General features: G+C 56.0%; 1 protein-coding gene across 6 annotated transcripts in view; it reads left to right on the top strand.

Annotated features, from left to right (window-relative positions):
- Positions 1–23,787, top strand: part of AIFM3 (apoptosis inducing factor mitochondria associated 3) — a 52,918-nt gene extending 29,131 nt beyond the window's left edge. For 2 of the 6 annotated variants that reach the window (XM_063351503.1, XM_063351504.1), the window contains exons 7-21: positions 603–699; positions 3,913–4,025; positions 6,499–6,585; positions 7,140–7,231; positions 9,634–9,764; positions 11,252–11,367; positions 11,716–11,787; positions 12,102–12,165; positions 13,096–13,172; positions 13,920–14,037; positions 15,123–15,221; positions 15,640–15,715; positions 20,977–21,081; positions 21,891–21,911; positions 22,510–23,787. In XM_063351503.1, coding sequence (XP_063207573.1) covers positions 603–699; positions 3,913–4,025; positions 6,499–6,585; positions 7,140–7,231; positions 9,634–9,764; positions 11,252–11,367; positions 11,716–11,787; positions 12,102–12,165; positions 13,096–13,172; positions 13,920–14,037; positions 15,123–15,221; positions 15,640–15,715; positions 20,977–21,081; positions 21,891–21,911; positions 22,510–22,549 — 1,308 coding nt within the window. In that variant the 3' untranslated portion in view covers positions 22,550–23,787. The other 4 variants (XM_063351509.1, XM_063351507.1, XM_063351505.1 and 1 more) reach the window with 3 other exon arrangements.
- The last annotated feature ends 2,201 nt before the right edge of the window (positions 23,788–25,988 follow it).

Here is a 25,988-nt window from a genome sequence, read left to right as displayed (position 1 = left end):
CTTACAGCACTTAGGTTGGATCCAGGGAGGCCACCTGAATGGCAGCACTTCTACTCCAGCTGGTTCAGGGGGGATGTGACGAGGAAGGCTGAGCCCATACCCTCTACCAGAAACGTGTTTTGGCCTCCACTGGCTGGCAACAAGGGGTCTGTGCAGCAGGGCCACAGTGTCCTCGGGTGTGCTCTGTTAGGTTGGGCAAGTCCATCAGCTTCTTTGGATATCAGAGGTACACAAGCTCCACTCAGGTGCAGGATAAAGTTCCTGATAGAACTTCTGCATTTCCGTCTCACCTGTTGGTTGCAGAATTGCACAATGACACACCTGGGCTGCTTTTTCTATTTTTTTTTTCCCCCAACTGTGTACCTGGATGAACTCGCAGAAGACAATGGTTTTATTTTTCTTTTGTACCTTGTAAGGGTGTAGTGCACTGAATGGTGGAAAGGTATTTGGATGAGCATGGGTTTGGAGTCCTCATTGGGTAAGAGGGTGCCATCGCTCCCTTTCTATCCAAGCTGTTTTATGACAATAATTGTCCCCTTTCCTGCCTGGATACCCGGGTTAAAGCTGAGAAAAGACTTTTCTTCTTCTTGTTGGTGGCATAGGCTCTTCAGACACAGAGGAGGACAAAGATGATGGCAAAGTGCATCTCCTTGAGCAACTATAACCTGAGCAGTACCAACGTGTTGATCATCGGTGCAGGTATCGGGTGGCGTGTGCTGGGACCGCATGCGTGTCCCGTCCCGGGCGGGTGTGCAGAGAGCAGGGTGTCTGTGCACCGTGCACCTTCTGCCACCCCTCCTGTGTCCCTCCCTGTGCAACGGGTCAGACCAGAGGGTCTTCCTGAGCCTCTTTGTCCTACACACTAATGGTCCAAAGATGCCCTGTGCCTCTGGTCTGTGGAGCTTTGTAGTTCCCTGTCACAGTCCTTTGTAGTGGGTGTCCTGAACCCTCTTCCCTCTATGCCCTCCCCGGATATACCAGCAACCCCTAATTTCCACAACTGATAAGTGTGAAGTCCTCTCGGGTGTTCCTGTGAAATGGATACAGGTTTTCCTCTTGGAGCCTGCACATCTCTGTCTCATCCCATTGCGGCTGCCTGCAGCTCCAAAGCTCTCACCTCAAGGATCTTCTCTGAAGACAAATTCCTCTGTCTTCCCAGAAAATATCAAATCCCTGCACGAAACAGCAAAACTGCCAATCTATCTTTTCTTATCTCTTGTCCCAGCTCCATTTGTGTAATGCGATTTTTGTAGAAAGCCTGATGGAGTGAACCCCACCTACCGAGTTTGCCTGTTTCTGGAATGGGCTGGATGCTAGGCTGGACCACGTCGTGGTGAAATGGAGGGTGGGAGGAGGACACAAGCTGTCCAGTGTTGGACCTGGGGCTGGGAGGGAATGGCTGCTCCTGGCACATGGGTTGCTCTTACTTGATTACAACCCCCAGGTCATAGAATCATAGAATCATAGAATCATAGAATTGTTGAGGTTGGAAGGGACCTTTAAGATCATCGAGTCCAACCTTTAGCCTACCCTGACAAGAGCCACTTCTAAACCATGTCCCTAAGTGCCCCATCTACCCTTTTTTTAAACACCTCCAGGGATTGTGAATCCACCACCTCCCTGGGCAGCCTATTCCAATGTTTAATAACCCTTTCAGTGAAAAAATGTCTCCTAATATCTAATCTAAACCTCCCCTGACGTAACTTGAACCCGTTTCCCCTTGTCCTATCGCTTGTCACCAGGGAGAAGAGGTCAGCCCCCATCTCTCTACAACCTCCTTTCAGGTAGTTGTAGAGGGTGATAAGGTCTCCCCTCAGCCTCCTCTTCTCCAGGCTAAACAACCCCAGCTCCCTCAGTCGTTCTTCATAAGGTTTGTCCTCCAGACCCCTCACCAGCTTTGTAGCCCTTCTCTGGACACGCTCCAACACCTCAATGTCCCTCCTGTAGCGAGGGGCCCAAAACTGAACGCAGTACTCGAGGTGGGGCCTCACCAGTGCCGAGTACAGGGGGATGATCACTTCCCTAGTCCGGCTCACCACACTGTTCCTGATACAGGCTAGGATGCTGTTGGCCTTCTTGGCCACCTGGGCACACTGCTGGCTCATATTCAGCCGGCAGTCAACCAACACTCCCAAGTCCTTTTCTGTCGAGCTGCTTTCAAGCCACTCTGCCCCAATCCTGTAGCGCTGCATGGGGTTGTTGTGACCCAAGTGCAGGACCCGGCATTTGGCCTTGTTGAACCTCATACCATTGGTCTCAGCCCATCGGTCCAGCCTGTCCAGATCCCTCTGCAGAGCCAACCTCCCCTCAAGCAGGTCAACACGCCCGCCCAGCTTAGTGTCATCTGCGAACTTACTGAGGGTGCATTCGATCCCCTCATCCAGATCATTGATAAAGATATTAAAGAGAACCAGCCCCAGCACCGAACCCTGGGGGACACCACTTGTGACTGGACACCAACTGGATTTAACTCCATTTACCACCAATCTCTGGGCACGGCCATCCAGCCAGTTTTTTACCCAAAGGTCACGAGATCCAAGCTGTGGAGATGGGGAGCACGCTGCAATCTCCTGCTCCTGCTGTATAAGTTGCAGCTCACGGCCTGAGCAGAGGGGAAAACCAGCCTGGCTGGCTTTTCCCTTGTTGCTGGGTAACATTTTTCCCTTCCTTGTGCCCCTGTTGTTTGTTGGCTGAAAGCCGAGGTGGGACACTGCTGCTCCCCGAGGTCAGTTGGGCTGTCCTGGTATGCGTCAGGGCTGGACAGTCATCAAAATCCTCAGCCAGGGCACTCCACAGGCAACGTTAGCCTTTGCTGAAGAAACTTTCTCAGACTTAACCAGCTAAATTTACAGGTCTGCTAAAGACCAAGGTCTGTTTTGGTGGGTGGGAAAGGAGATTTCAAAGCTAGGGTCGTGAGGAAGAAGTGTTGGGAAGAGACTACCTATCCAGCCCTGCATCCAGGACCAAGATCCAGCCATGCCCAGCAGAGCTGAGGGCAAGCGACTGCGGCCCCTTGCTCATGTGAGGGTCATCTGGCATCAGTGCAGCATCAGTCCTGGCTCAGCATGTTCCAGGCAGCGTCCCTGGGATGTCCACCCACCTGTCTCTTCTTCCACTGTCCCCAGCCTCCATCAAGAGGAGCATTTTGTTGACGGACCAAACCGTGATACTGTCCAGGTCCATCTTCTTTCATTGGTATTACAGAAACTGTGGCCCTTACAACACTCATCATTGAGCGAGGCTTCCTTGGTTGTGAAGAGACTTGGGACTTCTCACTTGAGCTCTCAAGTCTCACCAGTTTGGCCACAGAAGAAGGGACATGCCCACCAGGCTGCCTGGCTGCGGGGGGACAGCACACCCCAAGGCAGCTTTTTGTTGGATATAGCCTTTTTTTCTAGGTTTAAAAACAAGCAAACAAAAAAAAAACTACTCAAAAAATTGCATGCAAAATCCTCTACACGCTGCCAACACTTCGGCCGCGAAGGAGGGAGGACTCCCTGCCCTCCGTGTGTGGCTGTAGATTCACCAGGAGCTGAGTGCCCAGGCCCTTCCCTGACAAGGGGAGGACAAGGGTCTGAGCGGCCACCCGTGCCCCTGAGCTTGTGAGAGGTGTGGGGACACTGGCAGCACTCCTTTGGCGTGCTCTTTGTGGGTTTGTGCGAGTTTAGGGACGGACAAGTCCCGCGGACGATTAAGGTCACGCTTCACAGACGGAGGGTCCCTCCCGCCTGATGCATCCACCCGGACCGGCTTCGCCTGGAAGCTGTTTGACTTGGGAAGGGCCACGAAGTCAGACCAGGGCTAGTGGAGATGGCGATCTTGGAGTCATCCCCGGTGGGGTTTAGGAGCAAAGGGTTCAGACCTTCAAATGCCCCATACGCACGGCTGCGACCGGTCTTCCTTCTCCCTCAGGGGCTGCTGGACTGGTCTGTGCGGAGACCTTGCGCCAGGAGGGTTTCTCAGACAGGATTGTGATGTGCACGATGGACAGACACTTGCCCTACGACAGACCCAAGCTCAGTAAGGTTTGTATCCCTCTGGGTATGTCACATCCCCCCCCAGTTTGAAAATTTGCCCTAGGATCTTTCCCCGCCGTTCTTCATTGCATTCTTATTCGTCCTGTCTCTTTCCCTTTGAATTTTCTTTTCTGTCGTCGACTGAAATAGGAAACGTGAAAGAGGAGTTGTTCCGACTCTGCACTAAGAGTACTCCAGCACGGAAACAAGGGCGTTCCGCAATAGCTGTCTTGCCCAGCTTGTACCTGGATGGATCTTCTTATTACGTATCCGGATCAAAATCTTTAGGGCAATGAAATGGGGCACGTGAAAAAATCGTGCTGTCTGCCAGGTTTTTTGTCGGCGCGTGGTTCTTACCGCCCAGCGATGCTCCGTGCCATAATTATTCATCACAACTTGGTAACTTGATCGCAGTGCAAAGATCACTTTTTCTGGCACACCTCCCGTTTTGCATTCCCATTTGTAGACACGGGATGATCTTCTAATCACGTTTTTTATTACTGATTCCTGAGCCTTACTTGATATCAGGTGGCATTTGATCTTGAAGCTTGGATATAACACAGGAACAGGCGCTGTGCGTATTCTCCTTTATGTCAGGGATGCTTCTCTGTGGGGGCTGGTACTCTACAATCACAGCATCTAACTCTGCTCCCCGCTCCAAGGCAAAGTGATTTCCAAAGGAAGACAAATAGGCGCGTGGCTTTTTTGATAGTGTTCAAGCCATTTCTGTGCTTGGACAAGACCTACTTGGGGTGAGGAGCAGCCGGCTGAACCCTGCATCGAAGAGTCGCTGAGGTTGTGCTGGGGAGCTCGGGGAAGCTCGCGGTCCCTGTCCCAGCCAGGCAGCTCTCCGAAACACTTATCCCCGCCGTGTGAGTCTTGGACTGCTTTTCCCACTCTCTCTTAAATAGTAATAACATCTCACATGCCAGAGATGTTATGCGTGGTTTGTTAAACTTCCCACCTCTGGCTGCAGTTGCTTTTGGAAGGTGCACAAAGCCCCTGGAAGAGAAGGCAGAATTTTTGGGAACAGGCTAGAAAAAAAAGGGGATTTTTCTTAATCCTGTTGTGAGTGGGACTGACCCTGGAAAGAGTCATTAGAGGAGGAGCACGTAAAGCTGTAAGGAGCCGACTTCTTGCCTCCTGAAACTGCAGCCTCGCCCTTCCCCTGCCTTGCTGAACGCGTTATCGGTCTGCCCTGGGGTCCCGCCAGCCTGTTCTTCTTCGTCCCCTTTGGACCACGACCTGCTCCCTGGTGTGCTGCAACGTCCCCGTTACCGTCTCCGGAGCACTGAGCAGCAGCAAAACCCGTGGTGGTTGTGCGCTACCCTCCCGCACACCGGTGTGGGGGCCACCACTCCCGAGCCGTGGGGTCAGACGTTCCTCTCTGTAAACGTTGGGTGTTTAAAGAATTTGCGGTAAAACCTGTTTCACCCTGCACCTGCCTCAAGTCATAAGATCCGGGTCTCTTCTGAGCACAGCGTTACCTGAAGTCGCGGTACGGGAGTGTCCTGCAGGGCTCATCCCAGCCCCCAGCTGAGCCACCTCCGGGGAGAAAGACCTTGCAGAGCCATCCCTGGGGGCAGATGGTGAAGCCCTTGATTCCTGCATCCCCTGTCCCTCCTGGGTGGAGCCCAAACGTCATGCCTGTGTGGCACGGGTAGATGATGCTGCTGCTTGGCGCCGTGTGATGTCGCAGGGCTTGACCGTGGCACCTACATGGCCATGCCTGTCCCCACGGTGCTGCAGGCAGGGAGGTGCACGCTGGAGCGTGGAGCAGCCTGCGCACAGGTCACCTGGGGCTCAGCTTGTCCTCAGCCTATGTCTGAGCTTGCGTCCACGGAGTTGGGAGGACGGATGAACGCGAGCTCAAATGTGAGCTCAACCCCGCATGTAAAGATGATGTAGGACTCGCCCAAGTGACCAGGGAAGGCTGGGAAGAGCAGGAACCTTTATCTTGCAGCTAAAGACGAGCAGATGTGGGCCACATGCCCTTGCTTCAGCTTTTGAGGCAACTCGCGCTGCATAACTTGGGTACTTTTGAAAGTGTTGCCCTTGCAGCGTTAGCGCTGATTGTTCTTATTGCTCTTTTAGCTTCCGTTTCCCCTGGCAACCGGTCGTTTTCCAAATAACGGGGCTTTTCTTTTCCTCCTGTGAACTTGTGTGTGTGCTGAGGAGCTGCAGTTAGAGCTGCATTGCAGACCCTCAGAAGCACTTGCTCTGGTCCTGCCTTTGCCGGCCAGTGCCACCCCTGCGCCGAGCAGGCGGAGAAGGAACCGGAGCCCAGTCCAGCATCGTGTGATGACTTTTACTTGACCAGGCTTTGATTCCAGCCCTGGTAGAGCAACTCTTTTAACCCATGCCATAAGGACTGACTTCAGACTACCGCTGACTTGGTCTGGTAACAGGCATTTCTCCACTCGCCTGTTCAACCCACGGTGGTTGACAGAAAAATGCCTTTTTTTGTTTGTTTGTTTTGCAGTCGATGGATTCCCACCCAGAGCAGATTGCCCTGCGCCCCAAGGAGTTCTTCCGCACCTACGACATTGAAGTCCTGACCGAAATGCACGTAAGGAGGGTCCTGTGTGTACCTGCAGGCTGTCTCCTGCAAGTGCTGGTACCCAAAGTCCGTGATTGGGCAACGCGGTGGCTGTCTCTGCTCTTGGCTCACTGGATGCCATTGCAGAAGCGTTGGGTCTCCCCCAGCTCCCCCCCGTTTTAGGCCCCGGAGCACGGGTTGCCTGTGGTTGTTCAAAACCGCAGTTCATGCGTTCCTCCTGTGGCAGGAAGGACACCCCGTGCGAACTCCGTGGCGACCATCATTTCTTACATCTGCCATTTGTGAGCATCCTCACCTGGTGACCCAGCTGGCCTCTGATTAGGACAATCAGCCTGCAAGCAGTGCGGGCAGTGATGGTTTAAACATTTCTCCCCAATATTTTATTTATACTGGGAGATCTTCAAGGATTTGTGAATGAGCAACTAGGAATAGTCAAGGTCTGGGTTGGCTAAGCTGTGGACAAGAACACAGGGGACCGAAACCTAACAGACACGTTGGTTGGGCTGGGAGCCCAGTGAAAGTCTGGGATTTCGTCTCTTAACATTATTTAGGAATGATTTCAGGTTGCCGCTGTGGATATCAAGAACAAGACAGCCGTGTTCAAGGATGGATTTAAGATGGAATACAACAAGCTGCTGATAGCGACTGGAAACACGTAAGCTGCGAACAAACATTTTAAAGCTCAGGAGAAACTGTTGTACCTGAGAATGAGCTTGTGCCTGGGGATAAGAGGTCAGCTGTGGTGGCTGGATTCGGACACTGAATTTGTTTGCAGAAAAGGCGAGAAACACCTATTGGGCATGTCTGTATATATCTATATCATATATATCTACATTTCTATCGCTGTCAAGCTGTGCTGGGTATGACGGCTCGGCCATAGCTGAAAAGCCTCTGTGTCACCCAAGAGTCGCCCAAAAAGCCGGTGACCAGCAGACGTGGCGGGGCGGCTGCAGGATTTGCTAATGGGGGCGTTTGACGGCCAGCGTCAAGGTCAAAAGGGTGTTAACACAAAGTACCCCCCTGAAGCAGTCAGGGTGCCTGGGTCGGCTGATGTTAAAGAAACTGATAGAAAACTGGGGTTTGAAAAGGTGGAGGAATTTGTCAGCCGCATGCCGTGCTGTTCCTTGGGGGCTGGCTTGAGAACGTATGGGAGAGACTCAGGCAATTCCCACTGAATTCATCATCTTAGAATATTGAAATTAATGCCCGTGACCTTGAACATATTTTCTTTAATAAAAGCCTCTAAAATGGAAGTATCCTGATATTATTTTTTTTGGTGGTCATTTTTGCCACGTTGCTCTTCTTTTCGCCCCTCAGTAACCCTCGACCCTGACAATCAGGTAATTCATCCATCTCAATTTCCGTCTTTCGTTTCCTGCCAACCTTTAAGATCTTTCTCGACAAGGAAAGCTTAATGCTTCTCTTTCCCAGCCGTAGCGAGGTGTCGCTTCTGCCTAACAGAGCCCTTTGTGAGCCTTGCCCCTAGGAGGGGAGTTTTCCGGACTGAAACCCGGTGGGGCTGCGGGGAAAGGCAGGAGCCGTGTCCCTGTCCTGCTCTGCACGGCTGCGGACGGGGCGCAGAGCATCGCCCGAGACCGGCCCCATCCCTAGCGCCCTGGAAGTAGCGGGTCGGTTTGTTTTCAATAGGGGAGTTGTCAAAAATGGCACTTTAGGGTGAAAATGAGGCATCCTGGCTCCCTCTCCTCCTGCTCCTAAGGCACAAAACGAAGGAGGAGAAATGCAGCCCCTGGAAAATTCATTGCCCAGGGAAGGGATGCTGCGGAACAGCCGGAGCAGGGAGTCCCGCTGCAGCCCTGTGTGCCACCGGTGACAGCGACAGCCCCACTGAGTGTTCGCGCAGTGCCCCAGCCAAAACCCCGGCTGCACCGGCCACCTAATTAGGCTCAAAAGAGGATTGAGCCTTTGGCAATAATTTCGAAATCCTTATGCACGAGCTCCAGGTACAACGGGTAAATGTTTTTGAGGGACCTAAATTATTTACGGTCGCCTGTCCCATTTCCAGAGGAGAGTCGGGTAGGCAGGGGCCAGACATTTAAAAATAGACGGGCTCTAGTAAGTGCATGGGGAGGACACGATTGAACTGCTACAGCGTCAGCAGCGTGCCCAGAGGAACGGGTAGTGGAACTTGCCTCCGCAGAGGCTTATGAAACTTTCAATACCTGTCTCCAAAGCGTCTGCTGGAGGACAGAGTGAGTTTCCGTGTCCCATTAAGCTTCTGAAAATTTTAACAGGAATTGAGCTCAAGCTTGTAGAGCAGTACCCATCCTGCGCCGTGCTGCATCGCCCCGGGAGGGAGGTCACCCCAGCCCTGCGGGTACCGCTGGGGCACGGATGGGGTCGGCTGCAGCCACCGAGCAGCACCAGCTGCACCGGCCTTCGCGGTCATGCTCTGGCCGTTGTCCACCGGCATTTGGATTTTTCTGTGTTATGTCTCCATCCCGGAGAAATGTGAAAAAAGGCAAGACTGAGATGCTGCTGGAGCCCTGGAAAGGGGGTTTGCAGTCCCGGTTGCCACCGTGGGGTCAAGATGAACGCGTCCAGAGGAGAGCTACCAGGCTGGTGAGGGGTCTGGAGACCAGGGCATATGAGGAGAGGCTGAGGGAGCTGGGCATGTTTAGCTTGGAGAAGAGGAGGCTGAGGGGAGACCTCATTGCCCTCTACAACTCCCTGAAAGGAGGGTGCAGAGAGGTGGGTAGTGGCCTCTTCTCCCAGGTGAATAATGACAGGACCAGAGGAAATGGTCTGAAGCTGCGGCAGGGGAGGTTTAGAGTAGATATTAGGAAGAATTCCTTTACTGAAAGAGTGGTCAGGCACTGGAACAGCCTGCCCAGGGAGGGGGTTGAGTCGCCATCCCTAGAGGTGTTTAAGAAACATTTAGATTTGGTACTTCAGGGCATGCTCTAGTGGCAGAGGTTGTGGGGGGTTTTTTGCGTGTGTGTTTGGTTGGACTCGATGATCTCAAAGGTCCTTTCCAACCATGAAGATTCTATGATTCTAAGAAAAGCACCTGTATCACCCTCAATGTCTGTTTTTCAGGCCCAAAGCTCTCAGCTGCAAAGGCAAGGAGGTGGAAAACGTTTTCAACATCCGCACACCCGAAGATGCCAACCGTGTCGTGAAGCTGGCCACGAGCAAGAATGTGGTTATCGTGGGAGCATCCTTCCTGGGTGAGCGCTCGCTCTGCGGCTGTCCATGGCTTCCTGCAGATGGTCCCAGTCCCTCGCCCAGTTTGTCACTTGTCACACAGGGTAAACCCCTCTTTCCCCCAGACCAGACCTTGTGGTGGTCCAACCTCCAGCTTCAGGTGGGTGGTAGGGACATCTCCTTGGTGAAGAAATTGATATTACTGACGAGCTGGGCCGTTCAGCTTGCATGGACAGGGATATTGCTGCCCCAATCTGAAAAGCATATGGCAAGTCCAGTACTGGTGCTCGGGTGGTTTCAAACCCGGCGCGTCTAGATTTGGCTTCAGTTGGGAGGGTCTTGTTCATAGGTGAAAGCCTGTGGGTTTATTTCTCTTTTCCTTTTTTAGCAGGGTGGCGAATGTTTGAAATACACGGGAAAAATCTTACAGTTGCTTTGGTTTTGCTTGATGTGGTTCTAACAAAATCATGGTGGGTCCTGCAAGCCTTAAGCACAAATGGTTATTAGTCAGGGAATTTATTATAAAATGTTTTTTAATTGTTTCTCTTATTTTGAAAAAAGGACTCCTGTTTTAATGGTTTAATCAATCCCATCTACAGAAAAAAACGTGGTGTGGGGGGCCAATTGCAAACTGCAGGTCATCGAAAAGATCTGTTCCCAAAAAAAACCCCATAGATAGAAAATGTCTTGGTGAAGGTTCCCATGCAATTGCCAGCACCAAAATCATCCCGTTGTGATCGGAGAAAGCGGCTGGTCTCAAGGGCTTTTTTCAGCCCGCCGAAGGTTTCCCTCATCTGATGACCATCGCTTCAAGTGCTACGGCTTCCCGGGGCGCTTTGGGCAACCAAGATGATTATGGGACTGGAGCACCTCCCTTATGAGGAAAGGCTGAAAGAGCTGGGACTCTTTAGCCTGGAGAAGAGAAGGTTGAGGGGGGACCTGATTAATGTTAACAAGTTTCTAAAGGGTGGGTTTAAGGAGGACGGAGCCAGGCTCTTTTCAATGGTTCCCAGCGACAGGACAAGGGGCAATGGGCACAAGCTAGAACATAGGAAGTTCCGTTCAAATACACGGAAAAACTTCTTTACAGTGAGGGTGACAGAGCACTGGAACAGGCTGCCCAGGGAGGGTGTGGAGTCCCCTTCTCTGGAGATTTTCAAGACCTGCCTGGATGCAGCCCTGAGGGATGTGCTTTAGGCAATCCTGCTCTAGCAGGGGAGTGGGACTAGATGATCTCTAGAGGTCCCTTCCAACTCTGAAGATTCCGTGATTCATCATGGCCGGTTCCTCCCTTTGGTCTTTGAAACCCGCATCTAAGAACACTTGCCATAAATTGGAAATCCAACCTGAAATGGTGTGGCCTCTTGTGGCCGCCAGCTCTGGTGGCACCCCAGATCTGCCAGCGGAGCAGCTCCGACCTCCCCATCCAGGAGCGGGGAAGGCTGCTCCTCTGCTGCGGCCAGCACCGAGGGGGTTCCCGCGGCTGCTCAGACCTGCTTCTGTTCCCCAGGGATGGAGGTGGCCGCCTACCTCGCGGAGAGGGCCCACTCGGTGTCCCTGGTGGAGCTGGAGGAAGTCCCCTTCAAGAAGTTCTTTGGGGAGAGGGTTGGCCGCGCTGTCATGAAGGTGACCTCACTTTCCCATCCCGGGGGTGGTTTTGGTGACAAAGAGGGTTCTGCTTGTTTCACTTACTGCACTAATTAATTTGTTATTTGACATTTATTGATTAATCTGTGGTGGTCGCAGTCACTAGAAAGAAAGAACGGGCTGCGCCTTCCCTCTCGTGGTCCAGGCGCTGTAGAGCACCTTCTTCTGGACACATGTTGGGGACGGAGGTGGTGCCGACCCCCTTTGAAATGTGGGTGGAGATGAGCGGGAGGGTGGGCAGGGCAGGGCAGGGGGCACAGGGACACTGGGAGCAGGGGTGGTTCGGGGTCCTGATGTCCCCCGCTCTGCCCCGTGTCCCCCTTCCAGATGTTCGAGAGCAACAGGGTGAAGTTCTACATGCAGACAGAGGTGTCGGAGCTGCGGGAGCAGGAGGGCAAGGTACGGGGCGGGCAGGGACTCCCCGGGGGCAGCGCCGCAGCGTTCCCATTCCCTTCAGTGCTGGGGTTTTGCCCTCTACTCTTTTCTAGCCCCTGAAATTCATATTCCTGCATTTAGCCCCCAGGAGTGAACGTGTTCCAGCCATGGGGTGGTTTCATTGCTCCCACCCTCTTCCTGCTGCCGTTATAGGGAATTCCGGTCAACTCGCGCGTCAGAAATGAAGCCAGCTGCCAGCTTGGCTTACTGCTGCTGCGGGTTTTTTTGTCTCTTTTTGTCCCTAAAATAACTGCGGTGCCCCGCTGGGTCTCGTGAAGCTGAAGGAGGTCGTGCTGAAGAGCGGGAAGGTCCTGCGCGCCGACGTGTGCGTGGTTGGTGTCGGTAAGGGCTGTCGCCGTGGGCGCGGAGCCCGGCGGGCTGGCGGGGGCTTTGCTCGGCAGAGGAGGAGCTGGAAGGGGACGTGGCAGCGATGGGTCCCCGGGGCCGGGGTGCTGGGGGTGCTGGGGGTGGTGTGCCAGCCCCGCTGGGCTGCCATGCAGCCGCCTGCGCAGCAAAGCTGAAAAAGGCCTTTCTAGAGCCTCTGCCTCAGAACGCTACTGAAAACGTATTTAGAAAATAGTAATGGTTTATTTTTTTTCTAGAAAAAAACCCCACCATTCAAACCAGTTTCATCCTCTGAAGTTGTTTTTTTAAAGCCTCCTCAAATGGATTTTTTTTTTATTTTTTTTTTTATTGCTGCCATGGCCATAGAAGAGGGTGCATCCTTTACACTTCGGTGGGGGGTCGGGGGGGGGGAAATCCCTTTCTCACTCTGCAACTTTTCAAAATGTTGTGGACTGGAAGAATCACAGAATTAGTTTAATTCTGCTTTCGTCGTTTTATTGAGTACTCCAAGTTGTGATAGCTAGAGGAGAAAAAAATATCAAAAAAGGAAAATGAAACCTGAAGAAAAGGTAGAGATTGCAGGGAGGCAGTCTGGAAACCCAAGGGCTCCCTTTTACATATATATTTTTTTTTTCAAAACGTCTATAAGAGAGAAGTGGATTGAAAATTACCTTCAAGCGTTAGAAGAAGGTGGTGGTCGGGTTACAGCGGTGCACCGATGGCTTCGGGAGCGGCAGGGACCCCGGGCGGGGGGGTGCGGAGGGTGATGCAGTGGGGGCTCTGTAGGGCGCCTGCTCCCCGCTCCCGGAGCAGCCCCGCTGCCTTTCCCGGGGGGCAGACGGGTGTCCGGGCTGGGGGGAGATGTTCCTCCCCAGGGCTGTGGGGACGCCTGGCCACCATGCCGGCAGCCCTTGCCTTCTCCCACAGGCGCAGTCCCAGCGACGGGCTTTCTCAAGCAGAGTGGCATCAACATCGACTCCAAAGGCTTCATCGCGGTCAACAAGGTGAGCCTGGGGGATGCTCCAAACCGGGGGGGAGAGGAGGAGGAGCTGAGTCTGTCGCTTGGGCGCCTCCGAGCCGAGCTTCCCTGGGGGCTCCGAGCTGCTGTCGCAGGGCAGGGGTTCCTCCGCCGGGATGCTGGGGACGTCACGCTGGAATGCCTGAGACCCCCTGCAAGGGAGGGGTTTGCAAATCCCAGCCCTGGATGCTGTGGCTTGGGGCCGGCTCCGAGCTCTCCTGGAGTGGTGGGGATATTTTGCGGGGAAAGAAATGGAGGAAGATCCACCTTTTCAAGGCTCCCGAAGGATCTCATCTTTCCTCCCCCTGAGCAGTGGCTGCGATGGGAGCGGTGTTGGTGCTGATGGGTGGTGTGTGCCGCGAACGGGGAGCGTGCCGGCATCTCTACTCCTAGGGCTCATTGCCACCCACCCCTGCGCTTACTGCTCATGTGTGCAACGAGCCGGGCTCTGTTTGCAAACGCCAGCAGACCCTAATCTTCTAAGAGCGGCTCCAGGACACCAGTCCATGTCTGATTTTACTGGGCTACCCCAGTGGCAGAGGGATGCTGTAGGTTCCTGCCTGCATGGTGCACTTTGAAAGTGAAGAACGCTAAATTGAATCCCTCCCAGGGGTCCCATGGCCGAGCAGAGGTTGTCCTCATGGCCTTGGGGACTGTGGTGGCTCTCAGCCAGGTCCCCATTTGCCGTAAGGTCCAAACCCCACCGACGTGCACTTCTGCTTCCCCGCTGCAGATGATGCAAACCAACATCCCCGGAGTCTTCGCAGCTGGTGACGCTGTCACGTTCCCCCTGGCCTTGAGGAATAATAAGAAGGTGAACGTCCCTCACTGGCAGATGGCCCATATGCATGGTAGGTGCTTTTCAGTCCCTTCGCTTTGCGACAGCAAATTGCTTAGGGAGAAGAGCCTTTTCCATATGCCCGGGAAATTTCCAAGCCCTCTAGTAAGAGAACGAGACAACTGCCAACAGGGAAACCGGGCAGTTGTAGTAAACATTTTGAAGCGTGCGTATTTTATCTTGTCCCATACGCCTTCATTTGTCAGCCTTCTTGGCGTGCATTGCCTAACGATGCCTCGTTACAAATAAAAAGGTGCCCAGGGACAGGCTTTCCCATACCCTGTGTGCTCCCTGGCATCTGCAGTCGCTGGAGGAGCCTGATCTTCTCCTTGCCGTGGGACACTTAGGAGCTCACATCCTAACGTTAGCTCGGGCTCACATCCCCAGCTGGGCTGCCCACGACACCGGCTGGGCCCAGGAGCACCCTGCAGAGCTGAGACCTTTCTCCCCTCCATGCCAGCAAGCCTGGAAACTCTGGCAGGACAGGCTGCCCTTGAGCTTTTCAAGGCCACAACCACATGGGGAGGTTGACCTCTGGGTGGGTGCTGTGGGTGGGAGGTGTTGGAAGCGCATCTCCAAAGTTAGCCTTTGGACACAGACCCCCTTTAGTGCCGGCCCAGCCTTGCCTCCGTGGCAGGGACTCTGCTAAGAGTCTCCACGCCCACAGGGGGTTTATCCATCCCATCCCATCCCATCCCATCCCATCCCATCCCATCCCATCCCATCCCATCCCATCCCATCCCATCCCATCCCATCCCATCCCATCCCTGTTTGTGGTGGGAGCTCAGCAAGCTCTCAGACCTGTCACTCTTGCAGAAGCTGGGTTGAAACGAGCTCATGAGCACGTTGGTCATGCCGGCGGAGGTGACGAGAAGCTGCACTGCTGGGGAGGAGTCCGAGCCCAGCCTCGGACGACGCGATGTGCTTCCTTGGCGGTGCTTGTTGCTGTGTGGGTTTTTATTAGCCTTAGCAGAAGGTCTTGGTTTCCCTGGGCTCTGGGACCGGAGCTGTTGATGCTGTGCTGTGACCTGAGGGCAGACCACAACGCTTGCCCCGGCGTGGAGCTTCCTCGCTGATTCTGCCGCTTCTCTCTTCCAGGCCGTATAGCTGCGCTGAACATGCTGGCCCATGGCATGGAGATCAGCACCGTCCCGTATTTGTGGACTGCTATGTTCGGGAAGAGTATCCGATACGCGGGTAAGGGGCTTCCCAAGGCTGCTGTAGAGTTTGTGCTGGTGGAGCTGTCCTGGGATAGAGAAGCCACGGCCACCTCCCTTGCTGTGGCCCCTCCACGCCAACCTCTGCTTCCCTTCCTGGCTCTGGAGGGTTTTGGTGTCTCCTCCGACACCCGTCTGCTTGTGGCCGTGGGGTGCAGGGCCAGAGGGTGACAGCTGTGGTCAGCGGGGGTGGCCCAGCGTGACCAGAGACTGTCTGCCTGGACTGGCACTTCTCTGAAGGAAGGGGTGCTTCTTGGTACCCCCATCTTTCAGTGCTGCTCTCTGGTGACTGCAGGATGCTCTTCGCGTAGCTCTGGACCGAAACACTCTGTCTTAGGGGCTAGAGCTGGATCGAGGGGAATTGTTGCTGAACCCGTCGCTTCTTCTCTGCCTTCCAGGCCATGGGGAAGGATTCGACGATGTCGTCATTCAGGGAGATTTAGACGAACTGAAGTTTGTGGCATTTTATACCAAGTAAGTGTTTCTCTTCTCCACATTCCTACACAGGCATTCCTCTAAGCTTGCTCTGCTAGCCTGGAAAATATTTTTGCTGGGGCTTCTGTCAGTCGGTTTGGCTCATCTCTGGACACTGAGGTCACAAGACATTAATAAAAGGCCCTAGAGAAATGATGTGCTAAGCGTAAAGCAAGTTAGACTGGTCTTTGGATCTAATGTTTCTGGCAGGTGTAAGCACTTTGCCTGTTTGTGTAATACCTGAGAGCAGATAACGGCTTCTATTAATTTGTTGCTGGTGATTCCCATCAAAGATTTCCTTCCCATCTCATCACTGCATTAACGGTTTGTGACCAGGGCTGGACTGGGACCACAGGCACCACTGTTTCTGCTTCGAGTTTGACAAATTAGCGCCTCAAAACCCCTTCTGTCCATTAACGAGCTGTGAAGGTTAGGAAGGGTTCAGGAGCTTTCACTACACCTGTAGCGAAACCCAGGTCTCCCCAGGCCGGGAGCCTGGCTGGGAATATTGTCCTGAGAAGTGTCGACAGCTGGGATGCGTTGCCTCTGCTGTTCTTGAGCCACGCTGGCCGTTTGGAGTGGCGAGACCGTGCACGATGAATTCATCCCCAAAATATTTGCCCCCGTTTATATTCTTGTATTGCCTTTGTCCTGTTGCGATCCGAGATCGATGGCCCCAGAGCCTCCTCATGCCTGGAGACGGAGCAGATTTCTGCAAGTGCTTTCCGATATTAAGGATGGGGAGAGTGAAACCAGGGAAGCGAAGGTCTGCCCGGCCCAGCAATCAAACTGCTCGGCAGCAGCATTCGGGCAGGGACCGGGAGGGACCTCTGGGCAGGAGCCGGCTCCTGCTCTGCAGAGATCATCTCACCAGGGCTCGCTGCCCCCCTGTCCCCTGCCCGCCCTCCGCATCCCCCTCCCCGAGGGTGGCCGCTTGCCCCCATTGCTCCAGGATGGAGCCTGGCAGTTGGATGTGTCCCTCGGGCTTGGAGAGGCACAGGGCTCGCTCCATCACCCCGTGGCACGAGCCGGCCGGCTCCCCGGTGCTCGCCCTCCTCTTCCTCCTGCTGCCTGTGCGCCTTGGATAAAAACCTGCTGCGGGCGATGGGGCCCCCGGCACCCACCAGCACCCGGGGGCCCTTTGCGCGCGGAGGCACCTCTGAGCTGGCGGGCACCTTGGCAAAAATTGCCTAAAAGGGTGGGTTTGTGCCAAGGCACCACCTGTGCTGGGGGGACGTGCTGCAAGGGGACGTGGCCACGGCCACGGGGCTGTCACTCCCCACCCTCTCGATGCTTTGAAGCGCGTTTAAATCACGGAACTGCCGAAGGCAGCATTGTAAAATGCAGTTTGCTCAGTGAGTGTGAGCCAGGGGAAGATAAAACCCCGGTTTTCGGCGTTTTTGCTGCGGCAGTTCGCGGAGCTGCGTGTACTTGTGCCGCTGCAGCCCCCGCGAAGCCGCTCCGCAGCCCTTGCTCTGCCCCAGCCCCGCGGGCCGTCCCCGCCTGTAGCAAACGCAGCATCACGGGGCCGGGCATCCGCAGGCTGCGCTGACACACATTTCTTTCCAGCATATAATCTTCTTTGAAACCTGTATTCCTCCTTTCCATATCAGAGCATTTAGCTATTTCTCCCAACCCTAATTAGAAGGGAAATGTCAGATGGCTTTAATTAGACATCTGCAGAGCTGGTTCAAAAGGAAAGCCCCAAAGCACGGCGCGTAATCCCTGCTCGCTGCAGCGGTCCCGGGCTCGGCGTGGCTGCCGGGGGGGCGAGGGAGACTGGGCAGACCCTGCGGCACGCAGGAGCGCCGGGCCCGGTGGGGGGCAGCTCTCTGGCGGGGGTCCGCTGCTAAGCGCCGTGTTGTTCTGCCACCCAGGAGGGGCTCCCGGAGATGGCTTTTGGGTACCAGGATGGCATCCTGCGCTGAGAGCCGGACGTACTGGGGGAGCACTGGCTGGCAGGGGTGCGGGCTGGCCAGTGCATCTCCTGCTTTGCTGGGCTGTGATCAAGTCCCCGTCTCTGCTTCGGTGAGAAGCCACCGGGAACATTTCTTCCTCTTTTTCTCCTTTGGCGATAGTTCTTCGGGTTGGTTGCTAATGCTTTCAGACTGAGGACACTGTCCCAGATCGACCATCCCTTCCTGCTTCCTTCTGCCGTGCCCACCCAATGGTGTGGACTCTTCTCCTGGTGCGTGCTTGGTTGTTGCATGAAGCACTGGTGGTTCCCACTCCTGGAGCCTGTCCTCAGCACCAGCTTTCACAACAAGGCTCTTTTTCCCCAGAGTTTGAAGACCAAAGCTGTTTACTTATCCCTGTTGGGAGCTGTGTGAGCTGTGGAGGGGTCAGCGTGAGGCCCTGGGCCGGGGGTACAGGGTGGTGCCCTGCAGATGTCCCCATGGGACACTGCATTCAGCTCAGCACCTCAGCCAGAACAGACTGATGGCATCCCAGCCCTAAGACCTCAGAGATCTTGGGAGATCCAGGGAATTGCTGCGCTTGTCTTCTTCATGGTTCCGTTCCCCACTTCCATTGTGTTGAGCCCTGCAGAGGAAGCGAAGACCGTGTAGAGACGGTGCTCATCCACAGCGTTTCCTCTTCCCTCAACCTTTACGCCAAGCCTTTTGATTGCTCCAAATCCCAGGTTCAAGAAGGGCACTCTTGTTGCCTCTAGAGACCTTTTGGAAAAGAGGGATTCCCCCCATCTGTCAGACAAAATGTTAAAAAGCCACGGCTGATGTGGGATGCTCCAGCTCACCAGCGCCCCGTGAGTTATTTCACAAAAGGCCCAGCTACCCCGTGTCTTGCTGACGGAAGTGTTTGGGCTGCAGCCACCTTCCTGGTTGGTTGTGTCAGGCACCGGCTGACTGGCCTTGAGGCTGAGCCGGTGGGTGACTGGTGGCATTACGTCTTCCTTTCCTTTCCCTTGCCCACCTTAGTTATTCATTCCCTTGGAACAGCACGTTCCCCCTGGTTTTGATGGATAGGTCTCTCCAATCACTTTGTGTTTCCCAGCTGGGAGCTGGCCCTGCTCAGGAAACCAAAAGTAGAGGAGACCACTGAAGCTTCAAGGCCGTGTGGTGTGGTGTGAAGGTCGTGCAGAGCCTCCCTGGGGTCCTGAAGGCCCAGCCCCCGTTGTGTGCTGAGCACCAGAGGCGTCAAGCAATGGTGAAGCAGCCAAGGCTGAAGCCCTGTGTGATGGAAACAACCATCTTGTAGGGTCATCCCAGGCCGTGTTTCGTGGTGGGCTGAGGTCCTCATTGGCGGTTTGTGTTTCTGAACTTGGGACAACAGGAGAAGAGGGAATCTGCGCTGCAGTGCCACCAGGTACTGCTGCAAGCATCTTGGAAGGAGACTGGCCGTCTTCTTTAAAGAAAGCTCGTGAGATCCTGCACATATAATTGGAGTTACATCCCTAGGGAATGGGGTCCTGTGGAGGACCTCGTTTACATCAGGCAGGATGTCAAACATCACAACAGAGAAGACGCAGGCTCAGAAAGCGAAGAGCTCCTCTAAATCACCGCAGCAGCCCTCGAAGGTGACAGCCTAGCAGGCGGTCCAGCTGAACACACATGTGCTTTGTGTCCTCGCTGCCTTCAGTGGACACCTATTTTCCGGTGTGAATGTGTTGCTCATCAAATCCTTGTTCTCACCTGGTCTGCTGGATGGAAGGGCCGCAGGCTGTCAGACATCCCCTCTGCTGTAGGTACACACCTCTGCAGTGACCTGAGGATGCTCCAGATGGGATTTCCAATGGCATCCAAGTCTTGTTCTAGAGCTCCTGGCAATGCAGCAGCTCCCCCTTCCCGCAACCGCTCCTGTGGAGCAGCGCCCTGTGCTGGAGCCTGGCTGGTCTTGGTCCGTCTCTGGGTCTGGCTGGTGTGGACTAAGTTGTGGACAAGCTCCAGTGGCTCCAGAGAAGATTCTGGGCTCCGGGTCTGCTCTGCACACCCGTGCTGACCCATGGGATGAGGAAGCCCGACCCCTGCTCTGCTGATGACTTGCTCTCCTTCGTTTGTAGTGAGTTATTTAGGAATGGGAGCAGCCTTTTGAAACGGATAGTCTTCTGTGACGGAGCTGCCCTGTGGCTTTGTGGGACAGCTGTGAGAGGTGACTTCAACTAGCATGGCTCCACAGCGATGAAGTGTCCTCTGAAACACGGCTTCTGCTCTCCTTCTCCCAGGAATCAGGCACGTGTTCCTCCCCACCCCCAGCTGCTCTTTGCTCTGTTGGTCACGGAGCTCTTTGGCAGTGAATTGAAGAGCAGATCTTGATTTGCTGTACCCTTCAGCTTACTCAACAATACCACCAGTGTTTAATATCTTACCCACGCACCTTCTCTGGTCTGTGCATTGTTTGTCTATTCAGTCACCTCTTTATGAGTCAGCTCCTGGATCCAGTCTTTGAAGGCTTACACTCAGTTTGCTTGACCTCTGCAAACCTCAAAGCAGAAGAGCCCTTCTTGTTTGCCTTGGGACCTTCAGCCAAAGCTCCTCCAGCGTTTTACATCCTCTTCCCTTCCGCTTTGTTTGATTCCCGTTTGGCCTTTGAGGTTGCCTTGTGCCACCAGCATTGGCGTGAGACCTTGGTGGCGTGAGACCCATTGGCATGCTGGTGGGTGACGGCCAGCCAGTCTGGGACCTGCTGCTGGACATCCCATGTATACAGGGGTTTTGTCACTGGTGGGACCCTGGCGTCAGACACCCAGTGCTTTGGGAGGAGCACGCCTGTGGAGCGCCTCGGAGGTGGGAACTCTGCCCTCTTGGAGGTGGGGATCAGGAAGGGGATGTGGAGCAACACAACCAAGTGTCCCACAGGGAAATCCTGACCACCCGCTTATCCGCTCCCTTGGTACCGGGCAGCAGCACAGGGGTCACCTGCCCAGGTGGCAGCAACCACCGGGATCCTTGCTGATGTCCGGGGTTTTATCCACCGTCAGATCAACCTTTGCTGGTGTTTTCCCACAGACGCCAGGGTGCCCAGAGCTGTCTCCATCCCCTGGGCACCCTAGGGATGCTCACCACGCCAGCGAGTGAGCATCAGTGAGACCACAGTGGGGCCAGCCTGCAGTGCCAGCTCTGAGCCCTCTCCTGTCCCTTGTCCCGCGCTGCCGGCACGGCCCCCGTGGTGCTCACGCGTTGGGACGGGTCCTAACCCTGCAGTGGGTGTTTCTTTTTGCTTGACGCTTCTCTCCAGCATGTTGCTTTTTGGGTGATGGAGCTGTGGCCACCCGGGGCTGCCCTAACTGCTCTGCTCGGCCCTAGGAGCGACGAGGTGGTGGCTGTGGCCAGCATGAACTACGACCCTATCGTGTCCAAGGTGGCTGAGGTCCTGTCTGCCGGCAGGACCATCCGAAAGCGCGATGTGGAGTAAGTAGAAGTGCTGCGGGAGCCGGCCGCGCCAGGCCAGTGGCTGAGCACAGCTGTGGGGTGCAGGGCAGGGCTAAGCCCCCCCCCGAGGCAGGACCCCCACAGGCACCGGGCAGCTCTTTCCCGACGCTCCCCGCTCCGTTCCCTTCTCACATCTCCCTTCCCGCCCCACTGACTCCATCCCCCCCGATGCTGCCTCCCGTCCGGCCCCGGGTCTGGCATCCCCCACGCAGGAGGTTTGTCTCTCAGCATCTTGGGGTGTAACTTGTAGGCAAAGTGCATTTTTCTCCCTTCGCTTTGCTTTGAAGAGTCTGCACGGGCAAGAGGGGGCTCCCGCATGCAGAGGGTGGGCGCGGAACACGCTGCGCTGGAAGGCAAACGCCGGGGAGGTGATAACAGCCGGGAAGGAGCCTTGAGAGTGGGAATCAGAGCTGAGGGGGGAATGTGGGTCCCTGTCCCTGGGGTGTTTCCACATCTGGAATAAAAGCAGACTTTCAAAAGCTTGGGGTTAGAAGCGTTCCCAGCCCCCGGGCAACCAGCTCAGACGCTCCGGGCGCCCCTGAGACAGGAACATGGCGAGGGTCCAGCTGGCCACCAGTGACCGGGGCAGGGTTGTGCCCATCAGCTCCGGTACTGGTTGCCGGTTGCCCCGTTTGCAACTGGGAGGGAGGTGGCATCTCATGGGCAACCCATCGGCCGGGGGAGCTGCTGGCCCCTGCGGTGGGGCTCGGGGAACCCGGGAGGGAGCCGGACCGCCTAAACCTGAATGTCTTTTCTCTCTCCATCTCTGCTGCTTTCGCGCCTTTTAGGCTGTTTGTCTGTCACGGCAAGTACGTTCGGTTTGGGGTCCGGGGTGTGCTGGGGACGAAGGGCTGGCAGGAGGGACAGCCAGCCCCCTGCTTGGGCCGCGTCCCTAATTCCTGTGCGGGGACACTGCTTATGGCTGCATCCTTGTTATGCAGCCCCACTGCGGGGGGGGGGGACACACGCTGCTGTGCTGGTGGGGGCTGGGGGTGGCGGGAGCCACGCCGGGGGTGGGCATGGCTGCTACGTCCCCTTTGCAGGGCGCTGGCGCGCAGCTCTGCCGGGAGCAGCCTTTTGGCTGGGACCTGCTGCTCGGTGGCTTTCCGTGAATTTTCATCCAAATGCCGGGATGGCTTGCTTTAAGTTAAAACTGTTTGAATGCCGTTTTACGTGGGATTGAGGATCTGCCAGTGAGTTTCTGGGTAGCGACATGTGAATGAGGGCGGAGGAAGGGACACTGCCGTCCTGCCCGGGCTGGCCGCGTCCCTGCGCGGAGCAGCACGGGGACCCGTGACCGATGACCGGCCCAGCGCCGCGGGCAGCACCCAAGCACCCTCAGCGCCATTTGCTTGCGCTCGCTGGGAAACATCTCACAGCCCTGCTGGTTTTTTTCTCTTTTTTTAGAACCGGAGATATGTCCTGGCTAACCGGGAAAGGCTCCTAACGCCGCTGGCGGCTGCGCCCTCCTGATGCTGCGCTGGCTGTGGGGAGACGGGATGGCAGCTCCACGGACAGGCAGGGACACTGCGGCTGAGTCACTTCCCTTTGAGACTTGGATGAACCCGCGCTTCCCTTCCCCGCAGACCACCGACACCTCCTCTGCCCCGCTGCCCACCGCGCTGGGGCTCTGCTGCTGCAAATTCCCGCGGGATGCCGGAAAAGCAGCCCCTGGAGAGAGCGGTGTTGGGCACTGCCCGCGGGCATGGGCGCCGCATGGCCGTGGATGCTGCCGGCTGGCGGGGCTGGGGGGGGTGGGGGTTCCCCAGACGGGGCTGCTCCGAGCACATCCCTGGCCCCCGTACCCAGGGCGAGAGCCTTCCGTTACTCCCTGCGCTTCCAAGCATGTCGCCCCTTTCCCAACGCCCATCCCCTGACATCCGCTCCCTCTCCACACGGCTGCAGCGCTTTCCGTGGCTCTCCCCGTGCCCACCCGCCCCGGGGAACACCCGGAGGGGGGCAAGGAGACGGGGTCTCTGTACAGCCCGTGCCTGTCCCCCCATCCAGCCCCCCCAGCAGAGGTGGGTCCCTGCCCAAACCAAGGGCTCTGGAGCTCATGGGTCCCTGTCCCAGCCCCCGCAGCATCTCCCCGTCCCGGAGCAGACGAGGGGCTGGGGCGCTGCTCCCCGGTTCTCGGGGCTCAGTTTGGGCTGGGGCAGCTCTCGGTCAGTGCCGGGGGTGCGGCGCGGGGCTGCCTGGGGAGGTGAGACAGCCGGACTGCAGCCCCCGGGCTTGGTGGCCATCCTTCCAGCCGGCCTGGGGATGTCTCCCTCCTTAACGATTGTCGCAGGATTAGCGCCGCTGCGGAGATGTTGCTCAAGGAAAAAGGCAGCCAGCGGAGCGTTTCTGGCTCATTCCTCCTGTCATTTAGCGGCAAGGCAGCATTTCTCACCTCGGCTTTCTAGGTCAGCGCTCTGCTGCTGTGTTTTCTGCTCCTTGCTGGACGGAGAGCCTTATCTCCAGCTCAGGAGTGGACCTGGCCGGCCCACAGCCCCGTGTCCATCAGCCCAGCAGAGCTGGAGGAAGAGAGAGACCCCCCCTCCTTGGAGAGTCTCCAGTGCTCTGTCCTGGGGGAGGTTTCTTCCCCCCAAATCAGTGTTTTACCTGGAATCCAAAGCAAGAGGATTTATATTTTTAATTTGATTCCCCCCCTGTGAATTAAAGCAGTACTATCCTCGGGCTCTGGATCATCTCCGATTCCTTCCAAGGCCTCGGGTCCCCTCTGCAGGTCGGCCGGGTGGTGCAAGCACCTCCTCTGCGGAGGCTTCCCACTTGCGTACAGCTCACCCGTGTTTATTTCCAGACTTTCTGGTCGTTGCTGGGTTGGGAATGTCACCAGCCGTCTGTCACATCTCCGGTTGGTCTCTTCTGGTTTCACTGCAAGGTTTTTCCCAGGCAGCGTGACCGGAGGGGACGGTAGACAGGGACGTGCGCGCTCCAGCACGCAGCCGTGAACGGGCTCCTCTTCTGGACCGTTATCGGCTGGCTCCACGAAGGGATGGGAACTTGCAAGTCTCATTTTAGGTGCCAAAAGGCAGCTGTCGATGTCCCCATTCCCAGTGCGGCGCGGGGTGAGGGTGTTCTCTGAGGGCAGGGCTCGTGCCTGGGGACATGGTGGCACCCCCCGCAGCTCTGTGATTTCCCCCCCGCTCCCAGCTCTCTGGCACATCTTCCAAGCGGGGGGAGACGGGCAGCTCCCACGCCCCACGTGCTCCCCCAGCACAGCCTGGCTGAGCTTTTCCGAGGCCTCCGGTCTTCCTGCTCACCCAAAGGCTTGGCATCCTCCGGAGCCCAGGGCAGATCGGCAGGGCGTCTCGTTTTTCAGGAAGGTGTCCTTTGACTCCTTTACCTCTGCTGGAGCCTCATCCAGTGTCGGGCATGAGCTGTGCACAGCAGGCCTCCACCCCCACGTTCACGGGGCTGACGACCGTGCAGGGGCTGAGGAGGGACCTTCTGCCCCAGCTTATGGCTTCAGCCTGGGGAACAAGTCCCGTTCTCCCTTTCCACCGAGGATCTGTTTCAGCCAGGGCTGGGAACATCACCCTGTGACGCAAGAAACCCCAGGCACCACAGGGCTTTCCTCAGGGCACGTGCCAGGTCACGGGCAGGGCTGCCATCCTGACACCGACCTGCGGACATCGCTCTGCCGCACCGGTGCGGGATGGTATCGGACCCAGGACCCCTCCTCCAGCCCCTTGGCAAATGCTGGCCAGTGGTGAGCGCGTCCTGGAGCTGGGCAAGGCTGGCTCGTCCCCGCCGCCACCTCTCCGGGGACATCTTGCAACCTCCCAGCCAGGACAGAAAGTTTCCAGCTCTTCTTAAGAAACTGCCTGTTCCCATCGGGAATGAGCACCGTGAGCTGACCCCGGCTGGGGAGCAGGCAGCTCATTTGTGATCCCCCGGCTGCGCTGCCCCCATCGCGTTTCGCTTCACCAGATCGCCCACGTGTCTTCTAGCTTGCTCACCTGGGTCGGCCACGCGGACCTGATGGCCCCAGACCCTGAGCTCTCTCTCCACCAGCTCCTGCTCCTCAGATGCCGGGCTTTGCCTGTCGCCCTGCCTGCACCTTATCCCCTGTCGGGACCCATGCGTTGGGCACAGCCCATCTTCCCTCCCCACGCACTGGAGAACCTCTCTGGGCATCCCGCTGCAGCATCGCAACAGGTTTATTTTTAGTTCTCTCATGCCCTAAGCCTTCATTTAAAAAAAAAAAAAAAAAAAAAATCACTGCTCCTCACAAGGTGGTTTCCCAGACAGTAAGTACGGCCTCACCCTTCGGCCGGCCATCTCTGCCCTTGCCTTTGCACCTTGCACGTTGCTCAGGTGAACGCTGCCTCTTCATATACTGGGATTTACTCTTTTTGCTCTGTCTTACAACCCCTAAGGAGGTCATGGCAACACAAATAGCTTTGCCGCCTTCCTTTCCCACAGTGACACGCTCGTCCCCCTGTCCCACAGGCCGGCTGCCCTCGAGCTGGTCTGAGCTGAATGGGTGGTGGCCAACCATCTCCAGGCAAGTCTTCCCAGTGTCGCTTCTGAGGCTGGGAGGTGTTTGGTGTTACAGGCTGTGGTTGAACACCCTCCCCGAGGCAGTAGAGACTGTCTTCTCACCAGTGGCATCTTCAGGTGTCTTGTCCAGGCACGGCCAAACAGACCAGAAGGACCTCATGGGCCTTTCTGCTCAGCCATTGTCCTCCCTTAGCCTCAGTGTCCTTCTCTAAGAACAGGCCGACGCTTATAGCAGGGTGTATTTTTTTCCGTACTTGGTTAGATTTTTTCTCTGAAATCCACTTTGCATAGGTTTCCTTTTCTTTTTTTATTTTTTCCCAGTAACGCGAGGACAGGGGAGCAGCTGCCCCGAGCTGGGCCACGGGGCCACACTGCGG

Source organism: Chroicocephalus ridibundus, chromosome 13, assembly GCF_963924245.1.
Source record: "Chroicocephalus ridibundus chromosome 13, bChrRid1.1, whole genome shotgun sequence".
Classification (NCBI taxonomy): domain Eukaryota; kingdom Metazoa; phylum Chordata; class Aves; order Charadriiformes; family Laridae; genus Chroicocephalus; species Chroicocephalus ridibundus.
Note: the sequence above shows the minus strand (reverse complement) of the source record. Positions and strands in the feature narration are given on the sequence as shown.